Source organism: Dipodomys spectabilis, unplaced genomic scaffold (genome assembly GCF_019054845.1).
Source record: "Dipodomys spectabilis isolate Male_0828 unplaced genomic scaffold, ASM1905484v1 ptg000297l, whole genome shotgun sequence".
Lineage (NCBI taxonomy): Eukaryota > Metazoa > Chordata > Mammalia > Rodentia > Heteromyidae > Dipodomys > Dipodomys spectabilis.
The window spans coordinates 21,275,820-21,294,402 of record NW_024870974.1 but is presented as its reverse complement, the minus strand read 5'-3'; the positions used below and the strand labels follow the sequence as shown (position 1 = coordinate 21,294,402).

The following is an 18,583-nucleotide window of genomic DNA, read 5'->3' as shown; positions in this document are numbered from 1 at the left end:
GGGAAGTGGGACTTCCCTGCCTCCACCATGGAGATAAGATGGCGTCAGTTAAACCCAATATCCTATCATACACCACCACGTAGCCAAGATGGCGCCAGTCAGATTCAGCATCCCTACTTCGTAAGGAAGAACCAAGTGATAAAAGCTCATGAGAGAGAATAGCAGGGAGTAGGTGGAGGGAGGATATCGTGTGTTATTGATGAGCTACAGTTTGGTGGGAAGAAGAATTTCTGTGGAGTGATGATCCCTAACAGTCATGTGCTGTGTGTCTCAGAAAGATAGGAAACAAGATTTTGAATGATTTCATCAGAAAGAAATGATGGCTTCTTGAGGAGATACATTTAACCTAATTTCTATTTTATTAAATATATATGTGTGGAAACATCATGTGTTTTGTATTACTCTAATAAGCAAGTAAACACACTCAAGTGGTTACAAACTGACCACAGATGTTACCTGGAGAGGGGCGGGAATAAAATAGAAGGTAAGTTTGCACAGACTCCCTGTATTTGGAGGAAGGAGATTGAACTACATGAGTGTATTCCCTGTTAAAAATTCACTATCCCTATTTTTAAAATTCCCTATTAATTAAAGAATTCCCTATCCCTATTAAAAATGTTTTCAGATACATGGGGTTTTTTTTTTGTAAGAATACTGAGTAACGATAAGCAAGAACTTGAGGAGACTTTCAATACATCCAGGGTAGTAGCTATCAACCCAGTCTCCACACTCCAGCCTTCAGGAAAGCACAGCCTTCCTCTTTCTACCTCCCAGGCTGCTTACTCTCTTCAGGAAGACCAATGTGAAATCAGGGTGAAGAATCACTCCTCTAAACCAAGATCCCCTCCAGGAGCCTCTCCTGGCTCACCAGTAGAGGGGAGGAAGTGACCTGCCAACAGATCTCAACAGAAACCCGCGCTTCCCAACTGCAGCTGCAGTTTGCATCTAACGTCCTCCAGACATCAGGATGCGGGAGGAGGGGGTCACCAGCCATAATCCTGACAGTTCTCAAGCCCAGGAGTCCTGGCTTCTGACTCTCCACATTCTATGGCTTGCATTAGCTGCCAAACTAGTCTAGCTTGCATTAGAGTGATGCTGAAGAGTTGAGACAGAGCCCTCACTAGCAAAAGGGGCAGCTTTGTCTCTAGGAACCGGCAGACAGATGGATTCTCTCCATCAAAGGAGCACCACAAGAGTGAGTGAGTGAGTGAGCAGGCACACAAAGACTTCTCTAATAGGCTATGAAACAAAACATACACTCCCAAAGAACTGCTCCGCAGCTACACCATTAACCTTTGACTCACCCCATGTTCTCAAACATGACCTAAGAAGGTCATCACGAGGATGAATTCATGTTTATCTATAAAAGAATGTTTACTGCAGTGTTGTTTACATAAAAGAAAAAAATATCATGGGAACGTTATGAAAACTTCAAAAATTTTTAAAAAGCTACAGAAATACACATACATACAATACAGCCCCAATTTGGTAACAGTACATATTTCACATAGTGAAATGAGTAAATACACAGAGTAAGTTAGTTTGTGAATGGCTTTTAATTACCTTCATCTTCCTTTTCAAATGTTCTGTATTTTCAAATTAATCTAGATGCCATATGCATTTCATTTAAAAGGAGAACATTTCTAAAAATTGTATATAGTGAGCTACAAGACAATAAACACAACTGTATTTGATTACAAAGTTTGAGACTTTTTTAAAAAGTTCTTCAATGGACTACGTTTATCTTTTTTTGCGTGACATGAACCAGGCAACAACTTCCTCCACATTCTATGAAACAGAATCACACATTTGCAATGGAGACTCAAATAAAAATCACCCACTTCATTGATAGAGGCCACAAACTCAGAAAGGGAATGTCAGATAAGTTTATTCTTCTATGAAATTAGAGATGAGCATGCCAATGGAGCCCATCTTTCCAAGTTCTTTAATAATATTTAGTAAGTACTTCTCACATGCCAGGACTCCTGTCAGCTTGAAGAACTTGGTCATGAGAGCAAACATGCCTAAAACCTCTGCTCTTGTGGGACTTCATTCTGAAGGGAGGAGCCACAAAAGATACTACAGGAGAAGGTACTCAGGGGAGGAGGAGATGAGGGGCGGGGGAAGCTGTTGGCAGGAGCATGGGTGTGGAGTGCCTTGTTGTGAAGTCATGACATTGAGGTGCTGAAGAAGCCACTGGCTCTGTGGACCTCTGGGAGGAAGAACATCCTGGGAAATGGAGGAAAATCATCCCTTCTCTTCCACTGTCCTTTGGGCATTTGCAATTACATTTCTGATATAGAGTTAGTCAGTTCAGGGCTATGCAATAGTCAGATTAATAGCTTCTAGAGAAAGTGGAGACTGGGGGTGGGGTGGTGAGTTAAGAGGTAAAAATGGCATGTGTGTGTGTGTCTACTGACAACGCTTGCCCAAACCCTCAAGTCTTTTTCTTGTTGTTAGTGCATAAGTTAGTGCATAAGTGGGTAAACATCATGCTGGACTGGTTAAGAAACCAAACCTCTTCAGAAAACCTTACCTAATATGTATGCTCATTATACCTCTCTCCCCAGAAAGGATAGAAATGAGCCATCTATTTAGTTCCAAATTATTTCTGTAGTCTGTTTAAAAGTCATATTGGAATATAATGTAAAAATAGACCTAACAAACGATGCATGCTGAATGTTCTCCCATCACCATGCATCAAAAATAGGCCAAGCTATAGTAACCAAAGCAGCTCAGGATTCCCCACAGATATCGAGACCAATGGAATGGAATCGAAAAGCTGAAATAAACACCCACAGCCACAGCCATCTGATTCTTGACAAACGTGCCACGCACTTAGAAGAAAAGATGGTCTCTTCAACAAACGGTGTTGGGAAAGCTAGAACTCCATATATGGAAGACTGAAAGTGGATGCTCATCTTTCAACTTGTACAAAATTGAAATCAAAACAGGCCAAAGATCTTAAGGTACAACCTGAAACTTTGAGACTACTACAGGATAACAGGAAAATCTTGGAAGATACAAATACAGACAGTGAGTAGTCATTGAGTCGGACTCTAATAGCTCAGGAAATAAGAGCAAGAACTAACAAACAGGGCTGCATTAAAGCTTCTGCACACCAAAAGAAATGATGATCAGAATAAACAGACAACCCACAGAGCAAGAGAAAGTCTCTACCACCTAGTCAACAGACACAAAATTAACACCCAGGATATTCAAAGAGCCCAAAACATAAAACAGCAAAAGAACCACTAATCCTATTAGTAAATGGATAGATGAATTGACCATACAATTCTCTGCAGTAGAAATACAAATGACTAATAAACACGTGAAGAAATTTGCAATGCTTCAGCCATAAAGGAAATGAAAAGTTAAAATGACACTGGGATTCAATCTCTCCTCCCTCAGATTGATAAACATCAAGAAAATAACAAGGGGCTGGGAAGGTGGTTCAGTGGTAGAGCGCTTGCCTTGCATGCCTGAGGCCCTGGGTTCGATTCCTCAGCACCACATAAGCAAAATGAAAAAAGCCGGAAGTGGCGCTGTGGCTCGAGTGGTAGAGCACTAGCCTTGAGCTGAAGAGCTGAGGGACAGCACCCAGGCCCAGAGTTCAGGCCCCACGACCGGACCCCCCCAAAAAAAAAAAGAAAATAACAAATGTGGGTGAGCATCGTGGGAAGAAAGAACCAATATCAGTATTTATGGGAAGGTAAATTACTATAGGCACTATAGACATTAGAAAGGAGATTCCTTAAAGGACTAAAAACAGAACTACCATCTGATCCTGCTGAGCCATTCCTGGCCTTGAGCTTGCCAGACAAGTACTCCACCACTTGAGCTGGGTTTGGCAAGTGAAACATCTATAAAGATTCAGTTCCACTGCAGGAATATCATGTAAACATACAATGATGGCTTTTATTAACGGAGGCTGGAATTCTGGCTGCTGGGTAGCTGTTTGTCCACAGAGAGTCAGGTGAAAAGTTAGGGTTTCGTGGAAAATAAACAAGTACACACATACGTGCACACTGAAGAGAGGAAAGTGAAACTGCTTGGCATGAAAGATGAAGAGCAAACATCCGTGACAGTTGCTTTGTGTGTCTCAGGAGAAAAATGAAGTGGAAACTGAGGCTGTTAAGAAATGTTTGGTTTTGGTTTTTTTTTTTAATAATGTAATAATAGAAGGCTTAAAAAGTGTTGGGGGAAGGAAGGGACCTATAATTTCAGAGTCTGCAGACTTAGGCGAAAGGATCACAAGTTAGAAACCATCCTGGGAAGTAGAGATCCTGCCTCAAAAGCAAAATAAAAACAAAAGGTGGGGACATAGCTCAAATAGTAGGATGTTTGTTCTTTCAGCAAGCCCAGAGCCCCGAGTTCAGTCTCTACTGATGAAAAAAAGAAGTCAAAGACTTTGGCCAACTGGAGGGCCTGCTGCTTCTACAAGCAAGGCAGGCAGGCAGGCAGGTGGGCAGGCGGGCGGGCAGGCAGGGAGGGAGGGAGGCAGGCAGGCCCACTGGGGAGCAGGATTTTATCAACATAAGTCTAAAATTTGACCTACAGTAGATATGTTCAGTTTTTTTTAACACAAAGGAATACATTTTAGAATTCCAACATTTCTTAGAGACTAATGAATCCAAACTTCATATTTTATAAAGGTGAAGACAGGCTAAGAAACAAGGATTGACTCAATGCTCAGCAGTTATGGACATACATAAGAGACTCACAGATACCATTATACCTCATCTTACAACTAAGAAGACTTCATTCTCTGAAGGGTTGAATGGGTTGCTTAAAGATACCAGCTGGATGCTGATGGCTCATACCTCTAATCCTAAATACTCAGGAGTCTAAGATCTGAGGATCTTAGATCGAAGCCAGCCCTGCAGGAAAGTCTGTGAGACTATTATCTCCAATAAAAACTACCAAAAAGCCAGAAGTAGAGCAATAGTTCAAGGCCCTGAGTTCAAGTGCTATTACCAGCACAAAAATAGATAGATAGGTAGATAGACAGATAGATAGATAGATACACAGTGAGCTGGTACCAGAGCCAGGACATAAAGCCAAGTGGTTTTTCTAGAGGCTATATTTCCTGCAGAAATTTCTAATACCTCAGTTTCCTCAGATGGCACCCGAATGTTAGCTGCTGCACATTCTGGATAGCTGCTTTCTCTGGTCCCTGGTCGATCTTGTATTAAGATGTGATCCTTCCTATTTCTTTAAGGAACATACAAATTTCTGGTCTACTCTCCTAGACCAGAAGTCATCTTGGTGTAAAATGCACAAGTAGTAGCTGACATGGGGGGAAGGACAAATGAATTGATAGACAACGAATAGTATGTCAAAGAATAATTGCCAGGCACCAGGGAAATGCACATTTGGATGAGCAAACTAAAAAACACAACCCACAACAAATGTGTATGAGGATATGGAGAAAGCCTCATCGACTGCTGGTATAAATATGAAACCACTCTGTACTTTGGTCCTCAAAAGGTTAACCTGGAAATTCATATTTAGAATATATACCGGAGAAACATCCACACTAAAAATCTGTACAAAAATTTCCTAACAGTATTATTCATAAAAACCCCCAAGTGGAGATAACCTAAATATCTATCAGTTGATTAATGAATAAAATGTAACACATCCAGACAATGGAACATTATTTGGCAGTTAAAAAGAATTGGTGATGACACATGCTACAGCCTCAATAGACTTTGTATGATTCTACTCAGATGAGCGGAATCTTCCTTCTATTTAAAGATGGAAGATTCCAGAATGCCTATCTATGACTGAGTGCGGGGTGAATAGTGAGGAGTAACTGCTACTGGCACAAGTTTTTTCCAGAATTAGCAAGATTTAACTCAGGATACTGAAGCACTCTGACTGTGTACCTTAAGTAAGTGAATTGCAGAGTATGAAAATTATACACTAATGAAACTGTTATGCTGAGCAAAGCAAAGTCAGTCCTTGCAAATTACTAGTCTATCACTGGTGAATCTGCATCATTGAGAATGAAAAACCATAGTTTTAGAAGGAGCAGAAACTGCAGAATCACTCATGCAGAATAAAAGATTAAAAACCAGAAGGAAAGGGGTGGATCAGAGGTAGAATACTATCTAGCATAGGTGAGGACCTGGATTAGAGTTCCAGATTTCCAGAAGTAAGGTGGGTGCAGAATCATTTCAGTGTCAGGATACTGAGTGTGCATGTGCCCTGTCCTCCTACCCCCCCACCCCCCCCTCACCCCGCCCCACAATAAGATCTCTGCATCACTCAAAACCTAGCCCCTTCTCACTGGGACACCACCTGTTCCCAAGGCACTGTCTAGATGGGAGAAAAGATGCCATGTCAGCCTTGGCATGACCCCAAAGATCTTCTTGGAAACTCAATTTAAAATTCATAACTACAGGATCCCTGGTAGATCAGATTCCAAAGGCACAGAACAAGAAGAGTGGAGAGCAGCTCACATGTACTTTCCTGATGTGAAGAATGTAGACTCATGTTTTAACTACAAAAAGTAAAGCCTTCAAGTTCTGGAACAAGTGTAAGACATTGACAGAATAGTACTGGCCCTGCCTGTGATTCAGGAAGAAGAATTTCAGAGTCAGTGACCGGTTTGCCACACCCCCATCCACATATGTCCTTCATGATGAGCAGTTCAAGGCAGTCTTTGACTAATATGGGGAAATGTTTAAAACAACAACAACAGTGTTTTCTAGCTATTAATAGGTACGGCGTTAACATACTTTTGGAGTCAAAGACCTATTGGATATTAGGCAATTTCCCTTACATATTTTTGGCCTTTAACTCTTATTAAACCTTGTACTCTCGCAATGTCTTCATGGAGCATCATCTTTGTGGAAAAATCAGCTTTGCTTTCTTTAAAAACAGGCAAGCCCCCAAATGATCCAAGCTGCTAGCAGTTCTGGAAAACTTCTTTTACACAGTGGTAAGCAATGCCTCTTAGTTCATGAGCAAAGAAGCTAAACTGAAGACCTCTTGCTTAAAGAATTCCGCAGTCAGCGAACCACCTTGGAGTTTCTGAATCCATGAAAAACTGCACAGCTCCCTCCCCATCCTCTGACTCCAGTTTTTCTATATGAAAGGTTAATGTAAAGATACTTTACACCACTTACTGCCCGCACTACGTCTCCATAGCGCACATTAGGGGATATCAAGTTCAACCAGTGTGTCTCCTACTCAAGATCAGAATACAGTATTTTCCCCTAGAAAAGTGTTGGGCTCCAGGAAACAGGTCAAATACTTCTAAAGTACTGCCCTCTAACTTTTTAAAGACTGCCACCTGCCTCTTCCCTTCATGAGTGAACACGCAGCACTCTTTGGGCCTGCGTTTTCTCAGCCTCAAACAATTTTCCTCCTTACCTGTTTGTGTTAGGGTTAAGGAGATCCTGGACCAGAACAGCTGGTGTTGCTTCCTAGAGGCAAATCCATTGACTATTTCCCTAACAAGCGGATGAACCCTCTTACAATGGAAACCTGTCTCCTAGGAGAACATTGCCAAAGCGTAGGGCTCTATGTCAGTAACCTGTTTGTTATGTTCTGGCTTTGTAAGTAAAGTCATCTCAGGAACTTGGGAGCCCAGGCACCCCACATTTCTCCAGGACTCAAGGAGCCTCGGCTGCGGCTGCGAGCTCTGTCAGCTCTGGCTGACAAACCTGGAGGATCACAGCTTGGAGGCTGCTGTTGTTTCTGCCCCGGGGACCCTGCTCCTGTGCCGCACGGAGAGCTACCCTCTGGGGTGCGGCAGTGGATCTCTAGTCTTTGCACTTGAGATCCCTGAGGGCAGAGAAACCACTCATCCTGGCCAGAAAGAAGACAACCATACAGAGCACAGTCAGACCCTCTCCCGCCGGGCACGGATAAAGCGCGCGCTGGAAGAGAGTGGTGTGGAGTTTGGAGGCCCGGGCACCGGGGGTTGGCAGCCTGCCGGCCGGCTCCGTGAAAACCCCCCGTGGAGCACCCCGCTTTTCATGTTATTAATGACGTCCGTTAACCCTGCAGGAGTGGGAGGGGGGGGGGATGGCATGGGAACGTGGACTGGCAGGTAACCTGTTAGCAGGGGACCCTCCCCCGAGTCCGGATACCCAGACAGAGAGGCCCGAGTCAGGGGGTTGGGAACGCGGGAGGGGCGCGTGCGCACGCGCGGGGAGCTAAGTCATCGGATCTCCCCGTCCCAAGCAGGTGCCGGAGCAAGACAGAGGGAGGGGGATGGGGGAGGGCCCTGCCTGTACCTCGGGAGGGGGGGGTCCCCAGCCCGGTGACTCCGGTCCTCTTCTTCCCCCCACCTCCGCGCTCACCCCCAGCCACAAGGAGATGCCAAGCAAAACTTAGTTGGGTCGGAGTACCCAGACCCGCGGAGGCGCAGCACCCAGCCCAGGGGACTCGGTGGGGGCGGGGAGGGGGGAGCTCGCGCGCCCGGGGCCCCGCCGGACACCCCCCCTGCCCGCCCCGCGCGCGGCTCACCTGCGTGGGGCATGGTGATGGTGTCGTTGGCGCTGGAGCCCACGTTGAAGATGACCACGGCCGAGGCGTTCTGCAGGAAGGCGGTGCGGATCTTGTCCCGGTAGGTGCAGTTGCCGCGGGGGATGAGCGCGATCCAGGGCCGGCCGTGCGCGGGCGCGGCGAAGGCGGTGGCGGGGTCGCAGGCCAGGCGCTCGTGCGCCGCGCGCGCCATGACCACCTCCCCGCGGGCGTCGCGCTTGGGCGAGTGCTCGCCGTAGCGCCCGCACTCGGTGCGCTCCGAGCGCAGCTCCGCGCCGCCCGCCCCGGCCCCCGCCCCGGGTCCCGGCCCGGGCTCGGCGTAGGTGATGTTCACGAAGGCCGTGTACCACTCCTCCTTCTCGGCCACCGTGAAGTCCAGGCACAGCAGATGCACGAAACAAAAGGAAAGCAGCCATGTTGAGAGAGCCAGGCTGCGGCACGCCTGCACGAGAGACATGGCCACCTGTCTCCGCCGGCCGCCCTCGCCAGCCACGCGCGTCCGTCCGGCTCCGGAACCCCGTCCCCGCAATCCCGGGCCGGCCGGCCCCGCGCGCGGGCGCGGGCGCGGGGCTCCGCTCCACTCCCGCCGGGCCCGAGGGGCCGCCGCCGGGGACCCGACTCCCGGCGGGCGGACGGCGCCGGCCCGGTCCGCGTCCCCCGCCCCGCGCTCAGCGCTGGCGCGGCGGCTGCATCCCGCTCCCCGCGAGAGCCGGGGGCTGGGAGGCCGGGGGCGCCCCGTCCCGGGCGTGCGGAGCCCCGCGCCCGGCGGCCCCCGCTCTCATAGGGGAGGCGGCGTCCGGGAGCGGGCCCTCCGGCCGCGGTCGGCGGCTCGCAGTCCCCGGGTGCTGCCCAGGTTGCCCGGCCGCCGCCGCCTCCGCCTCCCGCCCGGGTTCCCGCGGCGGCCGGCGCTCCGGGCCTGGCGGAGCCGGGACACACTTGTGTCGGAGGGGACGGCGCTCGGGGAGCGAGAGGAGAGCGCGGCCCGCGGGCGTGCGTGTCGGTGTGTGTGAGTGTGCGCGCGCGCGAGCGTGTGCGAGGAGGAGCTTCGTGTGATGTCAAAGCTCCCGGGCTCCGCGCGCCGGGCGCCCCGCGCCTCGCGGGCCGCAGCGACCCCTGCCGGGCCTCGCGCGTATTCCCAACCTGTTGGGGGTGCAAAAGGAAAACGGCTCCTGGGGGACCCCAGGAGGACAACTTCCCGCGCCTTTCGACAGCGCACAATATCTCGGATTTGCTCCTGAAGGTTCCCGCCTCACGAGGGAAGGCGCGTCGGTTTGCTATTGCACGACGTGTCGGTTCAGGAGCACCATGCATCTCCACCCGTGCCACCCCCTCGCAGGCTGGTGGGTCCTTCCAGAGCCACTCCCGGGACACGGTTTAGGACCAAGCTTCAGGTGGACAACTGTGCCAGGGCAGTGTTGGAGCTGGTACCCCGTGCGCAGCGCCCCCAGCACCGCGCCCGGGTGCTGGGCTTAGTCACCCCAGCATGGCCTATGTCCCGGCAGGGAAGCCCGGCTTCCCTTCCACCCGCTTTTACATGCCAGTGCTAGGGCTTGAACTCCGGGCCTGGGTGCAAAGCTAGCTCTCTACCACTTAAGCCACAGCTCCACTTCTAGCTTTTTGGGTGGCTAACTGGAGATCAGAGTCTCATGGACTTTCTTGCCCGGGGTGGTCTTCGAACCCCTCCTATCCTCAGATCTCAGCTTCCTGAGGAGCTAGGCCTACTAGCGTGAGTGGCCGGCGCCTGGCTGCACTTGTTTTCTTATGCATGGTGTGTCTGACTCTGTAAGGCAAGACGCTGGGTGAGATCGTTTTCCACCGTTTGTTGTGGTCCCATGACCGCTTCTAGGGTGCACCGTGTCAATCCACAGGGGAGGTCTGTTTGGATTACTGTGTAAAGCCGGTTCTCCGGTTGTGCCCAGAGTTGCAGCGAGGACACAGTCACTCTCCAGCAGGGTTCTGGAATCTGGGACATGGCCTACGGTCCTTACAGATTGAACATGTAGCCTCCATGGCTTCCTTGACCTGAGATACCTGGAAAACAAAAATGCACCAGTGACTTTCAGACAGCCAGAGCATTCATAGTCATGATAATAAATCTTCCATTTCCGTGGGACCTTGCTAAGTAAGCGTGCAGTGCTCTGTTGCTGAGTGTCCACCAGCCATCTTCTTACAGACAGCAGTACAAACAGCCGGCAGCTAGGGGAAAGAGCCCAGCTGCACCCAGATTAGAACAGGCACAAGAACTACTTGGAAGAACCTATCTCTGCAGCATTGCGTGTGCTGGATTTGTATGTGTTCCTAGCTTATCAACTTTAGAAAATAGGCTTCTAGGCAATTGGGACAGTGCTTTTTATAGCCTAACGCCAAGGAGGCACAAGTGGCACTGCCAGGCTGCTGGTCCCCGAACCTCCAGGGTCTGAGGAAGGAAACTGCTGTCTGCAAAGCCTTGGGTAGATTCTGCTGACACACACTGTGGTTCCTTTCACCTCTTTATCTCTTAGCAACTTTTATCTAGCTCCAAGACTTGGGGAATGTCAGTTAAGAGTATATGACTTGCTGACATTTCATGCCTATAATCCTAGCTACTCAGAGGAAGCTAAGATCTGAGGATTATGGTTCAAAGCCAGCCTAGGCAGAAAGTGAGACTCTCATCTCCAATTAAACACCAGAAAATCTGGAAGTGGAGCTGTGACTCAAGTGATAGAGTGCTAGGCTTGAGCAAAACTGCTGAGGGACAGCACCCAAGCCCTGAGCCCTAAGATCAGTGTTCGTGTGCGCACGCGCATCGCACACACACACCCCCTCCCCCCAAAACAACACGTATATGATGCTGACTCTGACAGTCATAGGTTCAATGCACAGATTGAACTATGCAACTTGGGGGTAGAGATAGGATGGGGAAAGATGGGAGTGGAGGAAGGGGTGATATCGATCAAGACACATTGTACTCATAACCTGGCTTTGGGAATTGAAATCCCTTTGTACAACTATTTAGTGAAAACGAACTTATTTGTTTAAAAAGCGTGTGGTGACTGCCTCTTCCCTTTCCTCCCCTTGGAAAAAAATATTTTTAAATTGGGGCTGAGGTGATACAAGACTGGGAGGCAGCGTCATGCCTAAGAGACTGGTATTTCATAGGACTTTGGGACAAATAAGTACAATATTAAGTAAAATGGTAGCCACATTTTTTCTGTTGGAGGTGGTATTTATAAAGATGAAAAGAAAGTTATTTTAAGAAAACCCAAGGCATTGAATTAGATTAAAAGTGAGTATGAAATCCCATTTAAAAAAAAAAAAAAGCATGTAACATAGGATACACTGGATACACTTTCAAAACAGAAAAGAGAGACACCACCACAATCCCACCGAGAGCACTGGATACTGAATTGTGTGTCATAACCCATCCAGTGTCAGGGCTCAGACAGCATGGATTTAAATTTTCCATTCTTTCCAAAATTTGAAAGTGTGTCTCAACATTCTTTTCTAGGTTAAAAAAGACCTTAAGTTGCCAGGTGCTGGTAGCTCACATGTATAATCCTAGCTGCTCAGGAGGCTGAAATCTGAGGCTCTGCAGTTCAAAGCTAGCCTGAGCAGAAAAGGTCATGAGATTCTTAATCTTCAATAAACTAGTCAGAAAAAAAAGCCAGAAGTGGAGCTGTGGCTCAAGTGGTAGAGCACTAGCTTTAAGCACAAAGAGGCTTGGAGACAGCACCCAGGCCCTGGGTTCAACTCCCAGGACCAGCAAAAAAAATCTAAGTTCTCAGAATTCTTTTATAACCAAGATTCCATAATAACCTGTAAAAAATTACAAAAGTAAATAAGAAATATGAAAACTACATGTGCATGTGTGAGTGGCATGTGCATATATGTATATATATGCGTATATATGCTGTAATTCTCCCCTTCAGAGATGAGAAGTACAGAGTTTATCGAGTAGCCAGATTTCTATGTGCCATCTCTGTTAAAAGGAACCATGGCTGAGTCTAGGGCTAGACATGAGAAAGGATTCTGGAATCCTGGTACCGTTGTACTCAAAGCATGATGGGAAATGTCAAAATGACACAGGAGCGATGGCTCACATCCAAAGACAATTTCAGTATCAAAATAAGTAATGATAGTTACTGATTATATGAGAGATGAATCTGTACTAATATAAATAAGTGATGGAATAAATAAGTAGGGAAGAATTCTGATCATCCCTAGTGACAGAAATACCACCCAATAGGGGGGACAAGAGAAAGTCACCCTTGGAGAATTTATTGTTTTGTTCAGACAAGAGTCCTCAATGAAAAGTAAGGTGGGGGGAGGGGGTATTTGTTAAGCAAGATGTTAATCTCATCTTGAAATATCTTTTGAAAAATATGTATTGATTACAAGGGGGAAGATGGTGAACTTATTGCAGATACATGGAAGACACCAAGTTGACTGGTGATGGTGGTGAACATCACCATGCCACAGGGATGAGCAGGCCTTGTGTTTCTCAGAGAAATGCACGGATTTCACAGCACCACTTCCGTCACATCCCCGCTGGCCATACATGGCCTGAGCAGGCACACAAGGAAACCCCGTATAAATGCAAGGGCAGAGACAGCCTACAGGATGGAGGGTGTGTACTCTCTCCCAGTCTCAAGCCTGTAATAAACAAAGAGGGATAAAACCCACTGCTGCAAGTTGAAAAGACCCCAGAGACATGACAGCAAATGATCCTGAATATTGGCTCCTGGACTAGAAAGCAAAAGCAAACAGTTGGCAGATATCGAATGAGTTCTGTAGACTGTATGGCCTATCTTATCAGTGGTAATTTCCTTCTGTGGATGTTTGCACTGTAGTTTTGTGGAGGAATGTTCTTGTGTGGCTTGGTGAGTGATAGATGCATGCTGAAGTATTTACTAGAACTGAGATGACTCTGCAGCTTTTAAATGGATCAGGAAAAAGACTAATGACAAAAATCTTTGTGTCCATTGACCATAATCTCCAAGAATCCAGAATGCAGATGACAATTTTTTTAAATCAAAATTCACTTCTTGGGATGAAGGCATTAAAAAGTTTCTAACGTATTCTCCTCAAGCACAGCTAATTTTTCCAGTAATTTCATTAACCACTTGTTAGATCTCCCTATATATAATACCTGAGATAAACAATACTATATTTGTTCATTAAGCAATATTGAGCATTTTAATCCATTAGGCAGTATCCCAAGTACTGAGTGTACAGTCAAAAGCACAAGACCCTAGAAAACAAAGTCAAAGGGTAGAATGTGTAGCTTGAGCAGTCAAAGGTGCTGAGTTCAATATCCAGTAGTGCCAGAAGGAAAAAGAAGAAGTAAGAGGAGGAAGAAGAAGAGAAGGAAGAGGAGGAGGAAAAAGAGAAGGAAGAGGAGGAAGAGGAAGAACAAGAAGAAGAAAGCATCAGCATCTGGTAAGGTGAAGTTGTTATTCATTCATTTTCTAGGATGGAGCAGATTGCAAAGGGAATTTGTTCAAGTAAGAATCAAGAGGCTGGAGTGAGTTCAGCTCAACGTGCCTAGAGCTATCCAAAATGGTACTTGCTTTATTTTTGCCTCATCATACAGTCTTGGAAAGGAAATTGCTAGATCAATGCACGTGAAAAGAGTTTTCAAGTTATTGACACACTATGCAGGCTGCCAAATTGCTTTCTCAAAGGTTGGCCTTACCAGGCACCCAAGTGAAGTGAACTCTCTGAATCAGTGCTTGGAGCTTCTAGTGAAGACAGCTTACTGCTGAGTGCTGGAGTGTGGGGGAACTCTCTCCACCAACCACGCCACCCTGTCCTGACAGGATTAGAACATCTCCATGAAGCTCTTTGGTAGAAGGAGAGGATCTTATTTCCTGAAAGGTAGGGGCAGACTTGACTTGAATACAGCAATGGTTGTGTCTTAAGTGAGAAACAGGGAGAAAGAGAGATAGAGAGAGAGAGAGAGAGAGAGAGAGAGAGAGAGAGAGAGAGAGAGAAAGAGAGAATGTGTGTGTGTGTGTGTACACAAATGCATTAGTACAGGGCCTGGTGCTGTCCCTTTAACGTTTTGCTCCAGGTTGAAACTCTACCACTTGAGCTAACACCTTCACTTTTGGCTTTTGCTGGTTAATTGGGGCTAAGAGTCTCACAGACTTTTTTTCAGGCTGGCTTCAAACCCTGATTCTCAGATCTCAGCCTCCTGAGTAGCTAGGCATGAGTGACTGGTACTCAGCTTGACACTGTTTTTGTAATTTGTCATTCATGAGCCTATTATGGTCAAAGGGAATCTAACCTATTACAGAATCTGTATCCTTACAACCATGTTTTGATGGTTTTATAGGCATTTTATGTATAAGAGAATCAACATAAGTCATTCATCATTTTAGATCTCCCATTCTGAATTGAGTAATTCGTGGAATTGTGGAATTGTGCTGAGATCTTAGTATCTCAGTTTGAAGCTAGCCTGGGCAAGAAAGTCTGCAAGACTTTCAACTAACTAATCTTCAACTAACCAGCACAACTAACCACACAAAGTGTGGCTGTAGTGGTACAGCACCAGCCTTGAAAAAAATAAAACGAAAGCCAAACAATCACAATGCCTTGAGTTCAAGCCTCACTACTTGCCACACACACACACACACACACACACACACACACACACACACACACACACACAATGATGCTTGTTCGGTTCTTCAGCAGGATTCTGATATGCTAAATAACGAACTCCATGACTGAGTATGGAAGATACCTTTCAAAACATGCTTATAAGGTATTCACATACCTTATGAGTAAACGCTGGTGTTATTATTTAAAAACTATATCCTGCACAAGAACATACCCCAGGAAGTGGCACAGTGGCTCATGTGGTAGAGCACTAGCCTTGAGCTGAAGAGCTGAGGGACAGCGTTTGGGCACATAGTAGAAGAAGAAGAAGGAGAAGAAGGAGAAGGAGAAGGAGAAAGAGAAGGAGAAGGAGAAGGAGAAGGAGAAGAAGAAGAAGAAGAAGAAGAAACCCCTGTGTTGACATACCCCAGTGTTGAGACTTCCTGAAGCCTGTCTCCTACATTTTTTCCTTTTACTGCAAAGGGAGGACATGCTCCCACCACACCAGCAAGGCTGAGGATCTCAGCTCTGCTGTTTTCCCTGGGCTGAACCATAGTTTCCTGGGAGAAATCTCTTCCTCACACTAGTGAGAGATTCTAAAAGACAGCATGTGGCTGGGCATGTATGGAAGTGAGAGAGACTTCAGGAAGGGTCAAGCAGGACAAGAGGAGTGGGAAGGAAGAGAATCTTAACATTTTTAATGTCTGAAAGCATTTCAAGAAAGTCATTTGTGAATACAGGTTATTCTTTATTTACACTGGGTTTGGGTTCCAACAAGCCCACAGAAAAGATCATTGAATTGAAAATGCATTTGATGTGCCCAGAGTTTAGCAGCCCCGTCCTCGGTGGAGGTTTGGTGACTCCCACTCCTGATGCAGTCATGATGACCACTGCTTTCTAACACCATAGGATTACTGTACTGCACATGCTACTCAGCAAAGCTCAATTTAGCGCTGTCCAGGTTCTACTCAGTGCATATTGCTTTTAACCACTGTAAAGCCAAAAAGTTACAAGTCATAAATAGTACTACTTGAGTAAGGTTGCTTTCTCTGTGTTAGGCTTTCCATTGTCTGCTCAGAAAAATAAGATAGGAGTTGTGCCACGAAGGACTTAGCATCTAGTTTTAAAGAATAGCAAGAGGAAGGATGGATGAATAGTCATAATATTTAATGTGCAGATATGAAAATAGAACCAGGTAACTTGAGGGGATGGAGGAGGTTGGGAGAGATGGGGAAGACCCATGGAAGGGGTGGGTGCTGTTGATAAGGATGTATTATATTCATAAGTGGACATGTTGAATTGAAACCCTCTGTACAGCAATTTAAAGATAATTTTAAAAAATTAAAGAATTTAACAACAGATGTGTTCATCTAAGGGAATTTTGAATGTACATAAGTGTGGTAATTTAAAAAACTGCCATATAAGAATTAACTAATAAGCAATAATTCTACATAGAAGTAAATGTATAGACATATATATGTCTTATTTCGTTCTCAGGGTGACTTTATGAGGTGGGCATCCTTACTCCTAGTACACAAATCAGGAAACATGAATTTCAGGGAGGGAAGGAGGAACTTGCCTGAAGTCTGGCGGCTAGTAAGTCGGACTCCAGGCTCTGGTGTGAAGGACCTGGCCTTGCTTTGGCTTTCTCTCCATCTTTTCCTTTAACTCGATTCTGATTTGGATTCTCACTTCTTTTGCTTCTGGCTAGTTCCTCTCTTGACTTCGGCTCTGGACCGTCCCTCATGGTCTCCTTTGGTTGCTATGCAGGGTGGACTACTTTGCTTCTCAGAAGCCGTGGGCTTTATAAGGAGAATGTAGGCCCTTTGCGACTCCAAGTAAACCTTCAAACATCTGCTGGAAATAAGGCAAATGGAAATGGAAGGCTATGGAGATTTTTTTTTGGAGAAAATGCATGCAACTGATGATATGGGTTTCTTGGGTCTTTGTTCTTCTAAATTTGTAAAATTTTGAAACAGTGGGCTAAGGTTCTAAAAATGACTTTCTTGCTCTCTCTTTTTCTCTCTGCTCCTCTGAATTATCAAATGGCTTCTTCCCTCAATCTTTGATACAATTTTGACATTTAATTTGGGCTTCTTTGCTTTTCTCATTAACCTAGACAATGTTACGTTATAAAAACATGTTTAAGGGGCTAGATATGGGACATTCTCTTAGACAAAGGGATGTGAGAGTTGAGCCAAGACCAGTAGAAAGCTCTTCACCATAATGCATCTGCTTGCTTGTTTGTTTGCTTGCTTGCTTGCTCTCTCTTTCTTCCTTATTTTTTCATAGTTGTTCACTTTTTATTGTTTCAGATCATTTTTTGAGTGAGTTTTCTTTTCCTATTCTTCTTAAGATCATCTTGTCTCTTTCACCAGAAGCTGGGATGGGGGACGATGCAGCGATAAATCAAGGCACTCAAAGTATTCCACACTGAGCAATGGTGACAGCTGTTCGGCACAAGCATCTTCGAATTATACAGTGTCAAACTTACCAGAGGAGAGGGTGGGCCCCTGTTCTCTCCAGTGCTTCCCACCTGGGCCTTCTAAAGGATGTTTTCATCACCATTTCCCTCTCACTACACACCTATTCCCACCGGGCTGGTAACCAGACCTAGAGGCAATGGAGAGACACGGCATGAGGATTGAAAAGCGCAGGTGTCTGACTTTTAATCCGGCCCTGTGCCTAATTTGCTATTTAGGTCAAGACTGCAGCGTGACTAATCTCTCATTTTGGCATGCTGTACTATGGGTATTAATTCCTAAACATCTACTGAGCCACAATCACAGAGCCAGTCACAAGACTAGAGCATTAATATGTTTCCATGGCCTGACTCTCTCTCTCTCTACATAATAAGGTCACCGGAAAGGAACAACACTTGTTTAGTATGTCTCACAAGCCAGAACCGATGTTACAATTAGTAAAAAGGCGAGGCCAGACCCTCCTGGTATAGTTTCTATTCTGAAAAATAGAGGCCCTGAAATGTATGCTGTCCTTCGCACTCTAACTCCTGTGCACACGCTTCCACACTTGCTTTTCTTTGCACCGTGACCGTCATTGTTGTGGCATGACCAAAACTAAGGACAGTTTCCTTCATCTATTATGACTTGGGCTGATTCCCATAGGAATTCCAGAAAAGGATCTGGAAAGCATATTTGGAATTTCTTTTGGAGAGACTAGTCTCCTAACACCATTCCCATAAGAACAAGGTTATGAGCAACATACTCTGGCCAACCAACTCACTCAGCTCCCCCTTGAAGACCACTGGGGGAACAGAAGTGGGGGGCAGCTCCTCTGAATCATAGCGTAGAAGTGGCACTACTGAGGATTGATTTGACTTGACATTTGTGATATAAACTTACCAGTGACATCTCCCGAAAATCCTCTTGGATTTCTCTGGCAGTTACTCACACCCTTGGGGGTATTCACGCCTCTTGTGAGCGCTTCCTAGTACTGCTGCTTTGCTTACAATAGCGTGTCACTTTTTATTTAGCAAAGA

General features: G+C 46.1%; 1 protein-coding gene across 1 annotated transcript in view; it reads right to left on the bottom strand.

The window, feature by feature from the left end:
- Rnf150 (ring finger protein 150) overlaps nucleotides 1-16,831 on the bottom strand; it is a 139,742-nt gene extending 122,911 nt beyond the window's left edge. Inside the window, exons 1-4 of the mRNA XM_042701605.1 lie at nucleotides 16,664-16,831; nucleotides 10,482-10,533; nucleotides 9,361-9,642; nucleotides 8,485-9,279 (exon numbers count right to left, since the gene is read on the bottom strand). Of these exons, the coding sequence (XP_042557539.1) occupies nucleotides 8,485-9,279; nucleotides 9,361-9,642; nucleotides 10,482-10,533; nucleotides 16,664-16,831 (1,297 nt within the window). The remainder of the gene's footprint in view (nucleotides 1-8,484; nucleotides 9,280-9,360; nucleotides 9,643-10,481; nucleotides 10,534-16,663) is intronic.
- Between the last annotated feature and the right edge of the window lie 1,752 nt (nucleotides 16,832-18,583).